We start from the raw sequence: 17,159 nt of genomic DNA on the forward strand, positions 1-17,159 counted from the left end.
CCCTCCCCCTTCTAACATCAAATAAAAGAATCAGCATAAATTTGGTTTATAAATAGCTGTTGTTATGCTTTCTTTTAAATGGTCAAATCAATATTTATTAGTCCTATAAAATACATAAACAATGCTATATCCTTTTCTTAAAATAACCATATTAATTAAAGTTGTGAATGATGGATGGGTTAAGAGTAGCTAAAAGGAACAGCAAACTCCCTCACATTGACAAAAAGCGCGCGCGTACTGGAGTGGAAAATTTAGATTTTAAACAATACCGATATGAATGTCTCAAACGTTTCCTTCCCTGTCAGGGGTGGTATACCTGCTTTCCCCTCTTGCGGCGAGAAAGAGGAGGAGAGTAGGGGAGTTTTCTTGTTTTCCTATCAACTAGTCTGAGATAGCGTATAGACATTTCAGCGTTCCACCTATGCCATCGCAAACACTTTTGCTGTGGCTTGTAGCAAAATAGTTCCACTCAGCAGTGAGTCCAAAATCACTCTTGGAGGCATAAGTTGACTTTTTTTTTTAAAAAAATATAGTTTTTATATCGGGCTGCTGATCCATCTCTGAAGTAGATAACGTGTTTAATCTAAGGAAAAACATCGTTAACATACTTCGAAAGAATAATTTGGAAAGCAAAAAATGTAACTGTATGCTCCTTTCTGATCTGGGCTTTACGAACGAGATACCCGGTTGTTGGAAATGTTTCAACAGTTTGTTTTCATATTAGTCCGTGATTTTGGAACTGACAGAATCGGGGTCCTTTCAGCAATAACACTTGAAGTTTCAAATTTCTAGCACAATTCATTTATTAAATCATGTCAGTCTTGACAATTATAAACATTTTCAGCAAGATTAACTGGAAACAGTCATTGGAAATTTGGAGGTTTTGTGCAAAAAGTGCCTACATCCGCCCTTAACTTACATTGTGTCATAATTTGTTTTTCTTGAATATACAAAAAACACCCTCCTAATTTTTTAATATGTTAAAGACAAACACCAGAGCTACTTATTTGAAGATTTGAGGTTGATGTTAGGTGGGCCTTTTTCAGACATAATTGCCGAATTTTGACATTTTTTCTTCTTTCTTTGTTGGTGAAATTAATATGCTTAACCCCACTTGGGAAGTTTATTATTACAATGTTTTAAATGCTACAAATTCTAAGATTGTTTTAATGAAAACTATTTTCGAATAGCTTCAATATCTCCAGAGATCTAGCGATTTCAGTACTTCGAGGGCGGACTTAGGTGTTTTTACACAAAGTCCCCAAATTTCGAATGTCTCTTACAGGAATCCCCTTTGAGGTAGAGCTGTAAAATTTTACAGGTGTGTTATGTTTGGGTACCACAACATTTGTACAAAACTTGAAGAAAATCTAAAACATATGAGCCACCTTGATTTGGTGATTTCATATGAAATGACCCTAATATTAAAGCTTAATGTTACACTCCTGTAGTAATTATTTTATCCAACCATTACTTTCGAGAGGCTCACTGATATCTTGTATGTACCTGAATTGTTGCTAGATGATGTGTAGATTTGTAAAATCATATATGAAAACCGTTGGTTGAAGAATATTTCCTGAATCACAAAAAACCGTGATATGTCCAAATTCAAATCTGCTGGACAAGTTAACAACGAAATGCTCAGGACACTTACTCAAGGAAAAACAGGGACATTTAAGAGAATTAGCGTAGTCATTCTATATGATAAAACCAATTTCTATGCTCAAAACGAGGAATGTACTTGAATCGTTTTATATTACAGAATCCTCCCTTGAATTTGGACAAGGGAAATTTGACATTGGCCCCATTCATTACCTCATTTTAGGCATGCACCTACAAAATAGAAATTTGGCATTGGTCCCATTCATTACCTCATTTTAGGCATGCACCTACAAAATAAACATTACATTTGAAACTATTTGTCTTCATTTGATGTGTACGCAGTTCCCAATATGTCAGACTTCCATTTGGTAAATTGTGAGAATGTTTTGTTTTCAGGATCGTAACGCCTCTAGAATATTTTAACAATAAGCTAAGGCCAACACGATCCTGGAATAATGTATATTGTGACAGCAGAGCAAAATTTTAACGTGAAATATTTATTAATATATATATTATATATAATTTCAAAAAGATAATACAAGTTTAAACACGGAATATCGCACACCAATGTTTCCTTTAATATTTGAGTAAGGTTTCTTTCCACAGGTTTATAGCAATAATAGCACAATTTCCTTGAATACAACATAAATCTGCAGGTTAGTCAGGGTTTGCCCAAGTGGACCCACCTGAAAAAACCCACTTTAAAACCCACCTGGGTTTTTGACCTATTTGTTAGTATATTATTGATACAACTAAGGTGATCACATTGTAAGTGATTTTTAACAGATTTTAGACTTTCCTTGGGCGAATTAGAGGCTTTCACGTTAAGGTATACAACAACATTCAGCATAAGAGCTTTATAAAGTTCTGAATGCACTTACCTTAGCTTGAGATAGTTATAGAACAAATTAATGTATGGATTATGTTTATAGCCTATTTGAAGTAAAATAAGCAATTTTGTACTTTAGAAAACATTTTCCGTGAATAGTATGCTCGTCGACTTGGCGACACCGAGGGACATTATCACTCATACGTTTGACGGGTTTAAGGTCATAGATACCGGTACTAATAGTACATATGTAAAAACATTAGTAAAACTATTAGTATTATTTCTTATAAAACACAAGGTTCTTCAACTAAAATTTGGTTTTCCAACAATAACAGTTTAATTCAGTCATTTGTTGCTACTCTTCAAATAAGCATTCTGTAAAATCAACACCAGTAATAGCGTAAAAATTCTTGTCAAATTTAAGAAGCTTAATGCTCAGGGTTTCGAAGACTATATAACGCTTACTATTTCAAGTGCTGAGTTCAAATTTCCGTACTAGTGGAAGTTTTGATGTACACGCCGTGAAAGAAGTGCTCGGGAAATTCCGGAATTAAACTCAGAAGAATCGGAAATGAATACTTCAACAATAAAACTATTTATTTTACGCTTAAGCCAGCCATACGTCCCGTAAAAAACGGGAATGTCCCGATTTTGGGCCCGAGTGTCCCGCGTCCCCGTAAATTTAGTCGAGACAGGGAAATGTCCCGTATTTTAACTCCGTTCCATTTCTTCTATCAATATCAGCTTATTCGAAAAGTGAAAAACAAAAAATTCTGACATTAGCTGCGAATCCCGTAATTAGTGAATGAACAGTACGCTGTTGCATGTAACAGTTTCGAGGAAGTTATAACACCACCCTGTTCGACTTGATAGCGAGCGAAATTTGCAATGCTACCTTTTCCATTGCACTTGATGGAAACTCGGATACTCTCCGGAACCTATATATAAATGGCAACACATTGGATAAGTTAACAAGAATTATAATCTTTTTTAGAGGCTAGGGGCACAGAATAGTTCTTTGGTCCACGTCTTAGAAAAATGTAAATCTGGACCTGACAATTACACACGACACAAGAAAAATCAGCTTTTCATCAGATTAAACTGACGAACGTAATTTTGGCAGATCCAGCCATGTAAATACATATTGCTAAATCCGCGAAAAATATTGAAAGTAGATTGTACCACTGATTTAAATAATTTGCATATTGTTTTCCTGTAAAGCATTTTTATAGCACATCTTAAGTTTTTAGGCATCTTCAGTCTGTACAATTAATTGCACGGTACGAACAGAGAAAAGCAGCTGCTGCTTAGTGAACTTTCGCCTATTATATTATTGAAAAAAAAAAAAAAATTAAATAAAATGAAATCTTTTACTTTTAGTCTCACTGTTATGCCTGTTATGCTCAAGGTGACGGTGATGATGAGAAATGAATGAAATGACAGAATGAAGAAAGTGGGAAGAAACGTGAGAATCCCGAGAAAACCCACGCACAAAGGTGTTTGTCCACCACAAAGCTCACTTGGCGCAAGCTGGAATCGAACTAGGAACCCCATGCACTAGAGGTGAACGCTCTACCACTGAGCCACCGCGTCCTATTATACTTTTGTTCATAACCAGACTACAGTTCATTGCATTGTGTTGAAAAGTTGAGGAAGGGGGGATCTGAGGTATCCCGTATTCTCATGGAGAAAATATGGCAGGTTTATTTACGCTGGAAGATTTAATTTCATATAAGACAATTTAAAGCATTTATTTATTTCATACAACATGAATTGTATCTTTGTTTTAAATTAATAGACCCCTTTTGGTATTCATATTTGGCGAACGTCAGTCAGGCTTCTGGATGACTTGATCTACATTTGTTCGTTTGTCTGCCGAGCTCCTTCATGGCTACGCGGTTAGTGTACGCGACTTCGATGTGGGACCCGGCTTTGCTTCCCGAAGGGAGCCCATGTGGTTCGGATTCCTCGTTAATCAGTAGGTCCCGTCTCATATAGCCTCGCTGCTGAAAGGGACGTTAAACACAAAATCAACTCAACTTTCGGCCTTTTAAGTTAAAATTTTCAGAGTGCAAGCACGAGACACTCTAAATTTCCTGTATAGATTTTGGCGGCATACCAACCTAAAATATTAAAATGGCGGCCATTTTTCAAAACAGCGGTATCCACGCTACGAAGCGCAATTTTCTGTCTTTTAAGTTGAAATACTGACGGTGGAAGCAGGAGATATGCTAAATTTGCTGTATAGATTTTCTCGGCGATCGAATGTAAAATTTCAAAATGGCGGCCCTTTTTTTCAAAACAGCAGTAAGAAGAAAACTGTTATGAACTGTGACAATGACAATCTTGAAATATAAATCACATTTTAACACTTTTACCCCAAAGACATTGAAATATTTCGAAAAAACCCGATTAAACCCGAAAAAACCCATATGGGCCCAGGTGGGTTGGGCTTTTTCAAAAAAGCCCGGGTTTTTTCAAACCCTGAGGTTAGTATTTCTGTTTCATTTTGTACTGTACATACAATATTATGGTAACAAAATTAAGGCACTTTTTAACATTTAAAATTGAGTATTCTTATTTAAAAACGAAGTGGGACCTCGTGGTAAAGTAAATTTTCCAGAATAACATTTATTATATATATATAAAGGCGATTTATGCCGGGATGGTACCGTATACCTTCCTTCCCAATTTCACAAAATATTAAGGCTTTCTGTTAATATATATATATTTATTTCCAGCCCCTTCGGGAGGGTAAGTTCTTTTTCTTAACTTACACCTTACCTGCAAGTTTTCAGTGATTCGTATTCGGAACCGCTCGGTTAACATCAGGTTTAGTTTCGTCCATAGCAACTAAAGTGCAGCACCACTCGGTACAGGTAATCAGATTTTCCTCTCTCTTCACTGATACAAATAATCGTGCTCGTACAAGATTCACATATGGAAATACGACCTTCTTCCATTTATTAGGGCTATTACGTTACATTTGCCAATAGATTTGGATTTTGGTTCATATAACGGTTCCTCTGTGATTAACATTTTAGGAAGTATTTGTGAGTGGATTTTTTTTAAAGATGTGAGTTTAACAATCGATATATCATCTAGCAACTAATGACACTGGTAATAAATATATGAATAAAACTGATTCTACAGACACTCCTTATAGGCAAGTGTTAACATTTGTTAAAAGACATATTGTTCCTTGATTCCTTTGTTTATGGATTTTATCAACACACTAGACTAATCTCAAAGTAAGGACTGCATTTTCTTTTTGAAGCATGTAATTGTACAACAATCATTTAGATCTACGCCTTCGTACACAATTTATTATTAGCACTCGCTTATATTATTTCACAAGGACAAATTTGCTTACCTGCATATAAATTCTACAGATTCAGGAAGAAAGCTTAAAACTTGGTATTTTTCATCTGATAGTCCCTCACACTTAGCGTGTACCCAACACTTGCACTTTCCACATTCCATCATCTATTTAAAGATAAATACGACATATTTAATTGCATTTGATAACAGGACCAATACTACACAATGAAACAGTAAACATATCACATTATATTGCAATTAAAAAACAAATTACACAAATAATAATAACAAAAGAAAAAGCTAGAACTGTTACTTTTTACAAACTAGTTGCATTATTTCAGGCATACCTTGATCTTTTTCATAAGTTTTTTTTTTTTTTTTTTTTTAAGTAACAGCTGCACCAACACTGTTCATTCCTTATTAACCTCCTTATATCACCTCGTTTGGGATTGTTCATGATATGAATTATTTACATTATGCATATATTGTTCTTAATTAGTTCGTTAAAAAAATCAAATACAATCACGTCTATGTCCATTTCAATGCCCCTGTATGTCTATAGCCTGATATAATTTTATTATTTTAAATAAATGTCCAAACTGCTGAATTTCTTGCGAATTACTTTTGAATATAATGCTTCCTATATTTAATAATCAAATATTGCATTTTCTTTAAATCGAGCATTAATATATTAAACTTTCGTATGTTTATATTCTTTCTTTATATTATCATTCTCAGTGATAATGTTAATTTTATAGCTTGACTCATAAGGAAAAATCCATACATTTTGAATTTGATATAACTGAAAGATACGAAATAGTATTTTCAGCTTTTTTCAAATTTGGAGTGTTATTTCTGGAAAATTCTGACATGTTCTGTATTTTTTTCTAGTTTTATTAATAACAGCAACGAAAAAGCTTTTCAAATACTTTTTATTTTTAGTACTACATATTTTACTATTTTAATGATATAGTAATTATTGCAGAAATGTCCTATAAGCGTATCCCTGTTTGTTGATTAACTGCAACAATTTATTAAAAATTATGGCTGCAGATGTTAGATCACTCAAATGTATTAACAAGAGATCTACTATATGATTTGGTTTTATTGTATTTGTATTTCGAAGTATAGTATTTAAGAAATTATCCTAACTTTTCGTATTTTGTGACTATAAGAAAGGAAATACAAATCAGTAGTTATGACTTCAAATGTGAACTTAATTGATGAAATCAAATGTTTGAAGCCATATTCCTACCTGAATTTAAAGGAACTTCAGAAAAGTAAAAATACTACTTACTAAAAACAGGTGGAAACTGAATTAAAGATTAACTATATTACAAATCACGATATAATGCATACCTTAGTATCATAATCATCGTCTTCATAACAACTCTGACACAATGGACAATAATTTCCTTTCTGACGTAGATGGAAACAAGCTTTACAAAAAGTAAGGTTACCCACAAATACAGATACATCCGCTTTTCCACAACTTCTACACCGAAAACACGCCGCACACACCTGAAATATGGAACGAAATATATATACATATATTTCTTTCTTTTAACCTATATTCCTTGTTCACATTATAGTAGCAATTTCCTATTAGACAGTTATTCTGGCCATCTCAGTAGCAAAGGACATCTCACCTGTCAATTACAATATAACCGAATTTTGAAGTGTCTCGCATAAACGAAACAACTCAGTACAAGTCATCTCCAACGAAATACACGTCATTGCATTATTTTTCTTCCGGTTACGATCACAGGATCGCAAACGAAAAAATGACGATGTGGAGACCTTCTCTAGAAAATTCACTTACTTGAAAATATAGTTACTGAGGTTCTAAGGATACAATGTTACTACTATTTTACTTGTAATAAATGGTTTCCCAGAAGTAATGAGAAGCTAAATTTGGAATGTTTGTGTGTAAACAGTTGCACCTTGTATATACCGTATATTGTATTTATATTTTTTTCCGTAACATAAATAAAGTAATAAGCGCATCTCAAATGCAATAAATACTTATTACCTGCGTATCAGTTTGTATCTTATAAATAATACATGTCAGAACTCCCTGGTAGCTACAAGATTAGCGTACGCGACTTTGGCGTGGGAAACTCAGGTTAGACTTCCGGTGAGATCTCATGAAGTTTTGATTGCGTCGTAAGCTGTAAGTTTATATCTTCTCACAGCTTTGATCCTGAAGGAACATTAAGCTTCGAACCACAACCAAATAATACATCGTAGAATTACTTTTATTTCTGCAATATAAAAACATTATATCTGTATTCGCACTTTGATAAATGTTCTAATTTCAAACGTACTAATTACTTACAAAACGCTACGATACGTTCTTTATTCTTTTCACCCTTCCACTTATGACATAGAAGCATATAAAAATGTCAGTTCCAGAAAAACTGGGATATCTATATTGTTTCACATCTACTGATCTTTAGTTCTGAAATCATGAACAGATTCATCTTGCTACTGAGTTTTGACGACCGGAAACAGGAAAAGAGTTGTAGTAATTCTTTCTTTTCTACATTTTGCAACATGATTCCGATTGTCATTTGTTAAAAAAAAGTTAATTTTAATGGCAAGTTTTCTTCCTTTGATTCACTTCCTTTCCAAAACGTAACTATCAAAGAATAGTGCAACGGTTTGTCAGTAATAGGAATGATTAGGTATAATGCCGTATGTTTTGGTATACAACATACAGAGGTAAGTTTAATATTAACAGCACCTAAGACTTCAATAAAGCCAAATTCCAAAATAGATACATAACCAACTTACACATTAGTAAATAATGTATATTTTATGGCAAATGACAGAGCGGACTTAAAACAGGCTATAAACCAACGAGAGAATCGTGTTACTGCAATGAAATAATTTGCTTTCTTACACAACATAGTAGTGTTACAGATACATAACGCCTTAAAGACTAGTAAAAGGCACGGCTCAGTGGTGTTCACCTCTGGTGCTCCGGGTCCCTGATTAGATCCCAGCTCCCACCAAGTGGACTTTGTGATGTACAAACACCGCACAATGGAATATTTAGTCTTGAAAACCGGACAAAAATATTTACCATTTAGTATCATAAAATAATCGATTAAATTGTGTTTACCTACAGTTTTAAAGATACATTATAGCCAAAACGTAGTCCTGCAGTATTGAACAGTCAGGGAAATCAGGGAAATTACATTATCTTGTGTATTAATTATATTTTTTTATTGCTTTAAAGTGTCTGTGGTAAATACTTTGAAACATTTTAAGAGAAAACTCTTAGTTTTGCTATTAATTAACATTTACTACATCAAATAATGGATAAAAAAGTAACAAACATAAAATAGAAACAACAATACACTTTTTTAGATATACTGTACAGGGACAAAATTCTGGACCGAGATAAATATTTGACGAACTGTAAATGCAGTCGATTCGAAGTCAATTGGAATCAATGTTGATGGTAGGGAGAAACATTATAACGTGGTTAAGGTTGTCATCCGCCATCTTGGAATCAACTTGTTAATTTTAAATGGCAATATGGTCATGTGACATATTAAACAACGTCCCCGTTTGAAGAGAAATCCAATGGTGAAGTTATTTTTCCAAAATCTGCATCGGTTTTGAAGTTGTAAATGAATTTAGGATGGGTTATGTTATTTTTTAAATTTAAATTTTGTTATGTGTGGAGCACTGTATGAACGGAAACTGTCTGTTTTTCTTGTAGGTAGGATGGGATGTTAATTCGAGAGGAAAGAATCGAAATTATCCCTTTGTCTGGAGGACGCGATTAAGATGTCGCTCATTGAAGACGACTGCTATTATTGCTGAACTGCGTCTTCTAAGTCGTAAATGTTTGTTTCTAGCCTCAGCTGCCTCCTCTCAGAGTTGTTCAATAGGCAAAATAGCATGCTTTACGATTGCTGGGCCATGAATTAAAACTTTATATAGGGCTGGAGTCATTGGGTACCAATTATATAGTTTTACATAAAGTTCTGCAGTGGCAGTAGCGAAGTTTTGAAATTTCTCCACGTCTATTTCATGACCACTAAAAATTGCCTACAGAATAATCTTGAATTTTTTTTTTTTATCAAGTTTAAATCCACAGCAGTTATTCGGGCAGCAGTTTCGTGGTCAGCAAAAAACCTTCTTGAAGTGTTCTCATCGTTCGTATTGCCATGGCCTTGCTTAGGGATGTCCACTAACAAATCCATCTCTTTTCTGAAACTGGTTTGAATTTCTTTTCTTCGTCTCTTTAACTATGGTTTTCTCTTCTTCTGATTTAGCATGCCATTGTTTAATAGAGATTTTGTAGGCTAAGTGTAATATTGATTCGAAAAACCTAATCCTTGTATGAAGGACAGACAACAAATTCCATGCGTTATGATTCATGGTGCAGTTTATGAACTTAAAAGTTTCAGTACATGTCATTTATTATAGAATTGCATCATACCGTACCTGAATAAATTAATTCTACTTTTCTGTATAAACTCAATCAACTAAAGATTAAACTCATAGGTTTATGTCAAGGAGCTGCTGTAAGGCCTTTTGAACTCACGTAAAAAAACAAATTAGATATAATTTGTAAATATTTTTTTTTTTATTTATTTTTTATTTTCATGGGGTAATTTGGAGCAGAACTTTTATTCTTGGACTAAGTTAACAAAAGAGTGAACTTTTAAATGCAAAAAGAATCATTGATCAACTAGAATCAGAACATAAACAAAAACACTTCCTAACTTATAAACTTTATATTTTTTTCTTGCAAAAAGCTCTTGACATTTCATTACATATTTAACCACCAAGACTTCGAGCTAAAATGTTCACATATCATAAAATTAAAACTTCTATCAATGCTCTTTAAAACAATACAGTTTTTGTTGATAATGACCTTATTACAACTATTAAAATTTATACCACAAAAACTGTACGCGCGGCCACACTAATTTAAATTCGCATGACCAGAAAAATTCAGTGACTTCAGCAATTATTATTTACGTTCATTTCATATTTTAATAATGGAATTTATGTTTACAAGATCCGCCAGTTATCGAAAAACAATAAAGTTTATTTTATGTATTTTTTAAATTTTATTTTTTCGACCTTTGTCCTTGTTTTAGGGTCAAATACTCCACTGTGCGCCGTGTGTGTGGCTTTCCTCGGGGTTCTCCCGTTTCCAACTTTCTTCATTCCACCATTATCATTCACCTTATGAACACCGTCTCTCATTAGTATCGAAGCATAAATCATAGGACGTAACATTCAAAAGAGAACACTATAACAGGTACGTACGTAGTTCTGGCCCGGATGTCTAATTTATGATACACCAAGGTCTATGAAAAAGTATACACAAAAACATTAATTACTCCGGCAAATATTCGTATAACAAAAAAACGAAGATAAAATTACCACGCAACCATCTTCCAAATACAAATTATCGTTATTAAAGTAAAAAGATCTTCACAGCTTTTTTCTTCGATACTATTTTTTTCTTTCAATTAACAGACGAAAAACATTTCAAACTATAGAACGTACTTTTTGTTAACTGAACACACTAACCTCAGAAAAATAAGTACTGAAATACAATATCGTCAACATAATCGAAATTTGAATAATGCTTTTCCCTGTACTGAAACAACTAATGAAGTGAGTTAACTACAAAATATGATTTTCGTCGTTCTACCTAAAAGGGTATACATACCCAAGCATAATCTCCTTTTCCACGATTTATTTTGTCACCTCCTATACATTCAGCGTGATATGTTTTATGACAACGATGACACCGTAACTGCTGTCCACCTTTCCCACAATGGTGACACACTGTACACTTTGGACAAATCCAATTTTGATCTTTGTTCGAATTTGTTTCCTGGCATATAGAATACTCTGTGTCCTTCAGCATATCTTCTATACAAAACGAATGGTACGATTCACAGCACGCAACGCAATGTATCAGCTAAAAACAAAAAAGAAAAAAATATATATATTACACATTAGCAATTTCACTTTTAAAACAAAGGAAAAACAATATTGAATCGAAAGAAATGAAATATTTAAAACTTTAATCTTAACTTGACTAGTTTCTACTTGCCTGTTTTCATCTCATGATATTCTTAAACGCCGTCATTTAAAACAGTATTTTCCTTTTGCTGTTCTTAAAAGCAGAAAGGAACAGTTTTACAAAGATTAAGAATTCCCTTTAATTAATAAATAAAAAACTCGCAACAATTTCCAGAATTATTACTCTCATAAAATTATTCTTATTCCGGTTTGAAACTCTGCCACCATTTCATTCATTTCTCATAATCACAGTCCCCTTTAGCCTAACCGGCATAACCGTGGGACGAAAAACTCAAAAGATTTAATTTCATTTTTTTTTCTGAATAAGGAAATAGCAGTGTGTTCGAAATACTCTTGATTCAAGAATTTCATGAAAAAAAAGAAATTTAAAACAAAGTACGTTCCACAATATTTATGACAGTTGTTGATTCGTTTATCTCGAATTATCAATCTTACTGTGCTTAGAAATACCTTTTCAAAATATGGTATATTCTATATACTTTACTAAATTTATTTTAAGTTAATAATTCACTGACAATTATGACTTTTAATAATTTTGTTTTCAAACTTCTTACTGTATTTCTGAATAGTGAAGTTATCAAAATTGTTATTAGTTACAGATTAGTAAATCTGGGACCGAACATGTACTTCCTAGAAACTGACACTATGTAAGTTAATAGAAAAAATATTTTGAATACTTTTTCTTGATATTAAAAAGAAAAGAAAGAACACTTGGCGTAACATCCCTTTGTGGCCCTCAGCTGCTCCAACGCCATCTGTTAGCGACCGGCTGAAGTACGTCCAACCTAGCGACGAACACGTGGTCAGCGAGATGCGTCGCCCTGTCTCTAACAGACGATTAGGAGTTTTCTGGACCTAGTAGCCGGTACATCATTTATTCACGTGACACTCCAGTTTGCCTCACAACGCTGGGTGGATGCCTAAAATTGGGAAGCACCGACCGCGAATCGAACCCGGGACCATGCGGACGAGAGTCCAACGCTCTACAGTGTCCCCTTTCTCTATCAGGGTGTCTACTAAAATTCAAAAATGAAATTTCGTGACTTTTTCGTGACCTTTTCTTCACCAAATCATAAAATTTCATAACATCCTGAAGAGCGAATTTGTATGCGAATTAGGCCGAATTTTCATCCATGCGACAGAAGCGTGGTTTGCTTGCAATTTGATAGCGTCTAAAGTTGACAATAGACATTTCTGGTGGTGAATTTTACCGTTTTATGGAACAAAATTTTCCAATCTATATTTACATTTGTAGAGATAATAAATAAATAAATAATAAATATTAAAAAAAAAAATCGTGACTCAAAAGTTAAATTTCGTGACTTTCTTGACTTTCATGACCGTTTTCTGATTTCGTGACTTTTTCGTGACCGATAGACACCCTGTCCATATTAAATAATACTATTAGTTTCAAAATTTTATTTTATCATTTTTTAAACTGAGTGATTTGTTATCCGAAGACAACGTTAACGATACCTTTCTTTTAAGCATTCTTCAGTTTTTTTTTTTTTTTTTTTTTTTTTTTTTTTTTTTTTTTTTTTTTTTTTTTTAATGACTCACTGTCAGTAGGATGCCGAATTGAACTGGAAAAGTTTCTTCGCTTTAAGAACTAAAGCAATTTAGTTTGGAAATATGACTAAACAAACAACAAATAATCCATTACAATCTATAAAATAATGAAAAACCGTAGGTTTCAATCCTCGCTTCTATTTAAAAGAAAAAAATCAGTTTATTTTTTATTACTATTATTATTACTAATCATTACTATTATAGGAACTTTTCAAGTCTAAATTTAAACTTATATAACTTTCCTATTGCTCTCCCAAAAATAAACGATACTAACCACGACTCATGTCATTCTGTACAGCTTTAAATATCAACCTAACACTTACCTTATCCTGACCAGCGCTGCCACATAAGTAACACAACGACCAAACTGGAATAGGGTCGGAACCAATAATACCAAAGCCTGTTTTACAAACTTCCTCTGGATCATACGTTTCCCAAAAATCCACGCATATTAAGGTTTGCTCTTTATCATCTTGAGTACTTGAATAGGAAGTATTTATTTGTTGAATAGTATTCGACTGAAAAATAAATACAAACAATATAATTCCAAATTTGTCCTATTACACACAACACTCGATAATGAAATTTACTTAAATATTCGTTTTCTGTACCCACGTCACCAGACTTGAGTTCTCGAACGAAGGTGAGTGCTTACAAATATGTACGTGTGAAAAACTCCCACCGGATTCGCACTTACAGATAAAATAAAAGCTGATTCCTCAACTTTACAACAAAAAAACAAAGATTATTATTTGGAATTTATTTGATTTTTGTATGCGCTCAATTTGTTATTCCATCAATAATAGTACACTTCCCACTCCATTCTTTATTTGTAAGCGACACTGAAATAGATGTTTGTAAATTGCATGTTATTTAAAATTTAATGTATTATTAACTGTACCGTTTCGGTTTCCTCTGACATCTTGTTCAGATCTGGTCAACTCACGTCACTTCTCAAAACAAAAAATTGATCACATAAATTCCTTGCTCTTTTGAATGTCTTTTTGTTAGACCGTTTTCTGATTTCATGACTTTCGTGACTGATAGACACCCTGTTTTTGTTCACACACTTCTTGAGATATCTTACGCAGAGCAGAGTTTTTAATTCTTCATATGTTTACGTGTAGAAAATTAACGAAGTTGATTAAACTTCAATCTAAAGAGAATGCATGGCTTGTCTTGGGGAGAGAGGACTCAGTAGGGAGTGATTTTTACAAAGCATTGACGGTCTACGACTCAAGGTTCACTCCCTGGTCTGGTTGGAGAGTTTTCATACAAATTTAAAATACATTTATTTTGTAATGATATATGAATTTACGATGTACTTCGAAAATTGCGGTTGTGCAGTACGAAACGCTAGTAAGGAAAGTTTATGAACACTAGACATTTGAAGCATACATATGTATATTAATATTTCATTACTACATTAATGATTTTACTAATTGTTTTCTTCCTTACATCTAAACAAAATCTCACAAAATGTCATCTCCGTTTACTTCATGCAATTTATTTTGAGCTTCAACGATTTAATATACATCGAGATGGGCATAACATCATGACTGTTTCTTGGTACCAAACAACGTACTAATTCTTTTTTTATACCCTGTTCCAGTATGATCTACAGACAATGAACATTTTTGAAGATACTGCGTAACAAGTGTCTTAAAATTCGACTTCTATACATGAAGACATACACAAAAATAAGGGACACCTCAAACTTACGGAAACCCTAATATCTACTAGCAGACTCAAGTTATCTTTTATATGGAAAAGTGAGAAAAATGCTATTCGAGCGACATACATATTGCTGTTTTACTGTAGTAGGAAAGAAATATCAGTCTTTTTGAACTTAACATTTTCTTTTCTTGAACCCTGTTCCTTGTGGTATTCTATGTTTCTTCCCAATAACCTTCACCCACAACTCAAATGAAATTTCTTTTATCTACCTATACACTGAAAATATTTCAATATGAGAGTGGCTTGATAAGTAATTTGGTTCATACACTAATAGATGACGCTAATGTCATCTGTTATGTAGTCATAAAGTTTTGTTTCAAGGAATAAATAATCTCAAATCATTTGACAGCAATTAGTTTGTTTGATAACTGCTTGAACAAGTGTTTCCAGTAATAGTAAAACTGAAAATTAAAATTCGTGGTGTAATTAATTTTTTTTTTTCTTCTGAAAGAGAAAACAGCAAAGGAAATTCATGGGAGAATTTTACGTACATTGCAGGACTCATGTCCTTCCTATGAAATTGTTAGATTTCGTGTAAATTTAAGCGCGGCAGGACAAGCTTTGAAGATACGTCATGTCCTGGATTCACGAAATCATTGAACAAGTTCATGATTTGGTTTTAACTGACAGACGAGTGGAAGTGCATGGCTGAACAGAAGCTATAAGCATCTCGACTGAGCAAGTTCGCTTCTTGCAAAATGAAATCCATATGATTAAAAAAATACGCAAGACTGGTGGCCGTTTACTCACTTCAGAACAGAGAAATAGCCGTGTTGCTCAGCAAAAATTGCTCGAAGTGCGATTTGAACTGCCATATACTGCCTATTGATCTAAAAACGGTCCTTTTGTATGTAATATACGGTGCCTTACCTATGTCGAGCCCAAACGGCCAGTACGATTGGAAAAATTCCACTATTTCAGATTGAAAACTACATTTTCGACAACTTTTTTCTTTCTACTTTCCAAATATTCACTCATAACGGGAGTTAGCCTATGACCCCTGACTTTTAACACACCCGGTATTATTATTGAATATTTAAAATGTCTTTCACTTCGTGTACGTAATACTCACCTGCCCTAAGAAGATATTGCCATTACAAAGATCCTTCCTCGCATTATCAGCACCTCGGCTGTCTTTTGAAAAAGGGTCTAAACATGGAGCTACCTTCTCTCTTCTAACAGTTTCATTTCCAGAACTATCATCTGAAGACTTAACACTATAGAGGGGAAAAAAGTACAAAATTCTTGAACAAAAATATCTAGTAGTGAATATTTATTAAAATATCTTAATATTTAAATTTTAAGGTTTGTACTTTTAAGTACATTCTATAAGAACAAAATTTATTTTGAAGAATAAAACAAATACTTTCTGTGAAAATGTATTATTTTATTCTTTGATTCTTCAACAAAAGAATCAAAATTAAGTTCAGAAAGGCACCCTAGATACACAATACAGTTTTTGCCTATGAAGCAATTATATATATATATATATATATATAAAAGCGTGTAAGGTATTATGACTGGAGCAATCCCAAGGCACAAAAAACAATCAACGCTAGCCATATGTTTACTATCCTAATGATGATTTTGGTTGTCTAAAGGTCCAGATAAAACTAATTATAAAAGCATATTTGTTTGGAAAAGTAACTGCGTGTTTGAGTCCAATTATTATAACCAAGAATTAAATTTATTATTCATTAAGTTTTATTTCCTGCAACAATGAAAAGCTGAGCATTGGTATCTCTTAAACAGTAAAAAATAGTTTTCTTACATATCTTTCCTAAAACTTAAAACCTTAAGAATTAACTGAGTTCTGAGAGGAACAGGACAACAATTAAAATAACATTACAGTATGTCAAAGTGTAGCTTTTTCATGGTCAATCCCCTCTTTGTATTAGAGCAATTCATCTGCTTCAATTGACGAAAGCTTTTCTGTAGTCAACTAGATTTTGAATTCTAAACAGTTGTCTGAGAAAATCTTGATGATCACCTAAAATTTGCAACTTGCCACCTC

At 33.3% G+C, this 17,159-nt stretch overlaps 1 protein-coding gene across 4 annotated transcripts in view; it reads right to left on the bottom strand.

The window, feature by feature from the left end:
• Positions 1–17,159, bottom strand: part of trx (histone lysine N-methyltransferase trithorax) — an 81,702-nt gene that overhangs the window by 19,552 nt on the left and 44,991 nt on the right. For all 4 annotated transcript variants that reach the window (XM_081758617.1, XM_081758619.1, XM_081758621.1 and 1 more), the window contains 5 exons: positions 16,218–16,362; positions 13,732–13,926; positions 11,460–11,714; positions 7,112–7,273; positions 5,805–5,917 (listed from right to left, as the gene is read on the bottom strand). In XM_081758617.1, coding sequence (XP_081614743.1) covers positions 5,805–5,917; positions 7,112–7,273; positions 11,460–11,714; positions 13,732–13,926; positions 16,218–16,362 — 870 coding nt within the window. The remainder of the gene's footprint in view (positions 1–5,804; positions 5,918–7,111; positions 7,274–11,459; positions 11,715–13,731; positions 13,927–16,217; positions 16,363–17,159) is intronic.

Source organism: Thermobia domestica, chromosome 5 (genome assembly GCF_964235325.1).
Source record: "Thermobia domestica chromosome 5, izTheDome1.hap1.1, whole genome shotgun sequence".
Classification (NCBI taxonomy): Eukaryota; Metazoa; Arthropoda; class Insecta; order Zygentoma; family Lepismatidae; genus Thermobia; species Thermobia domestica.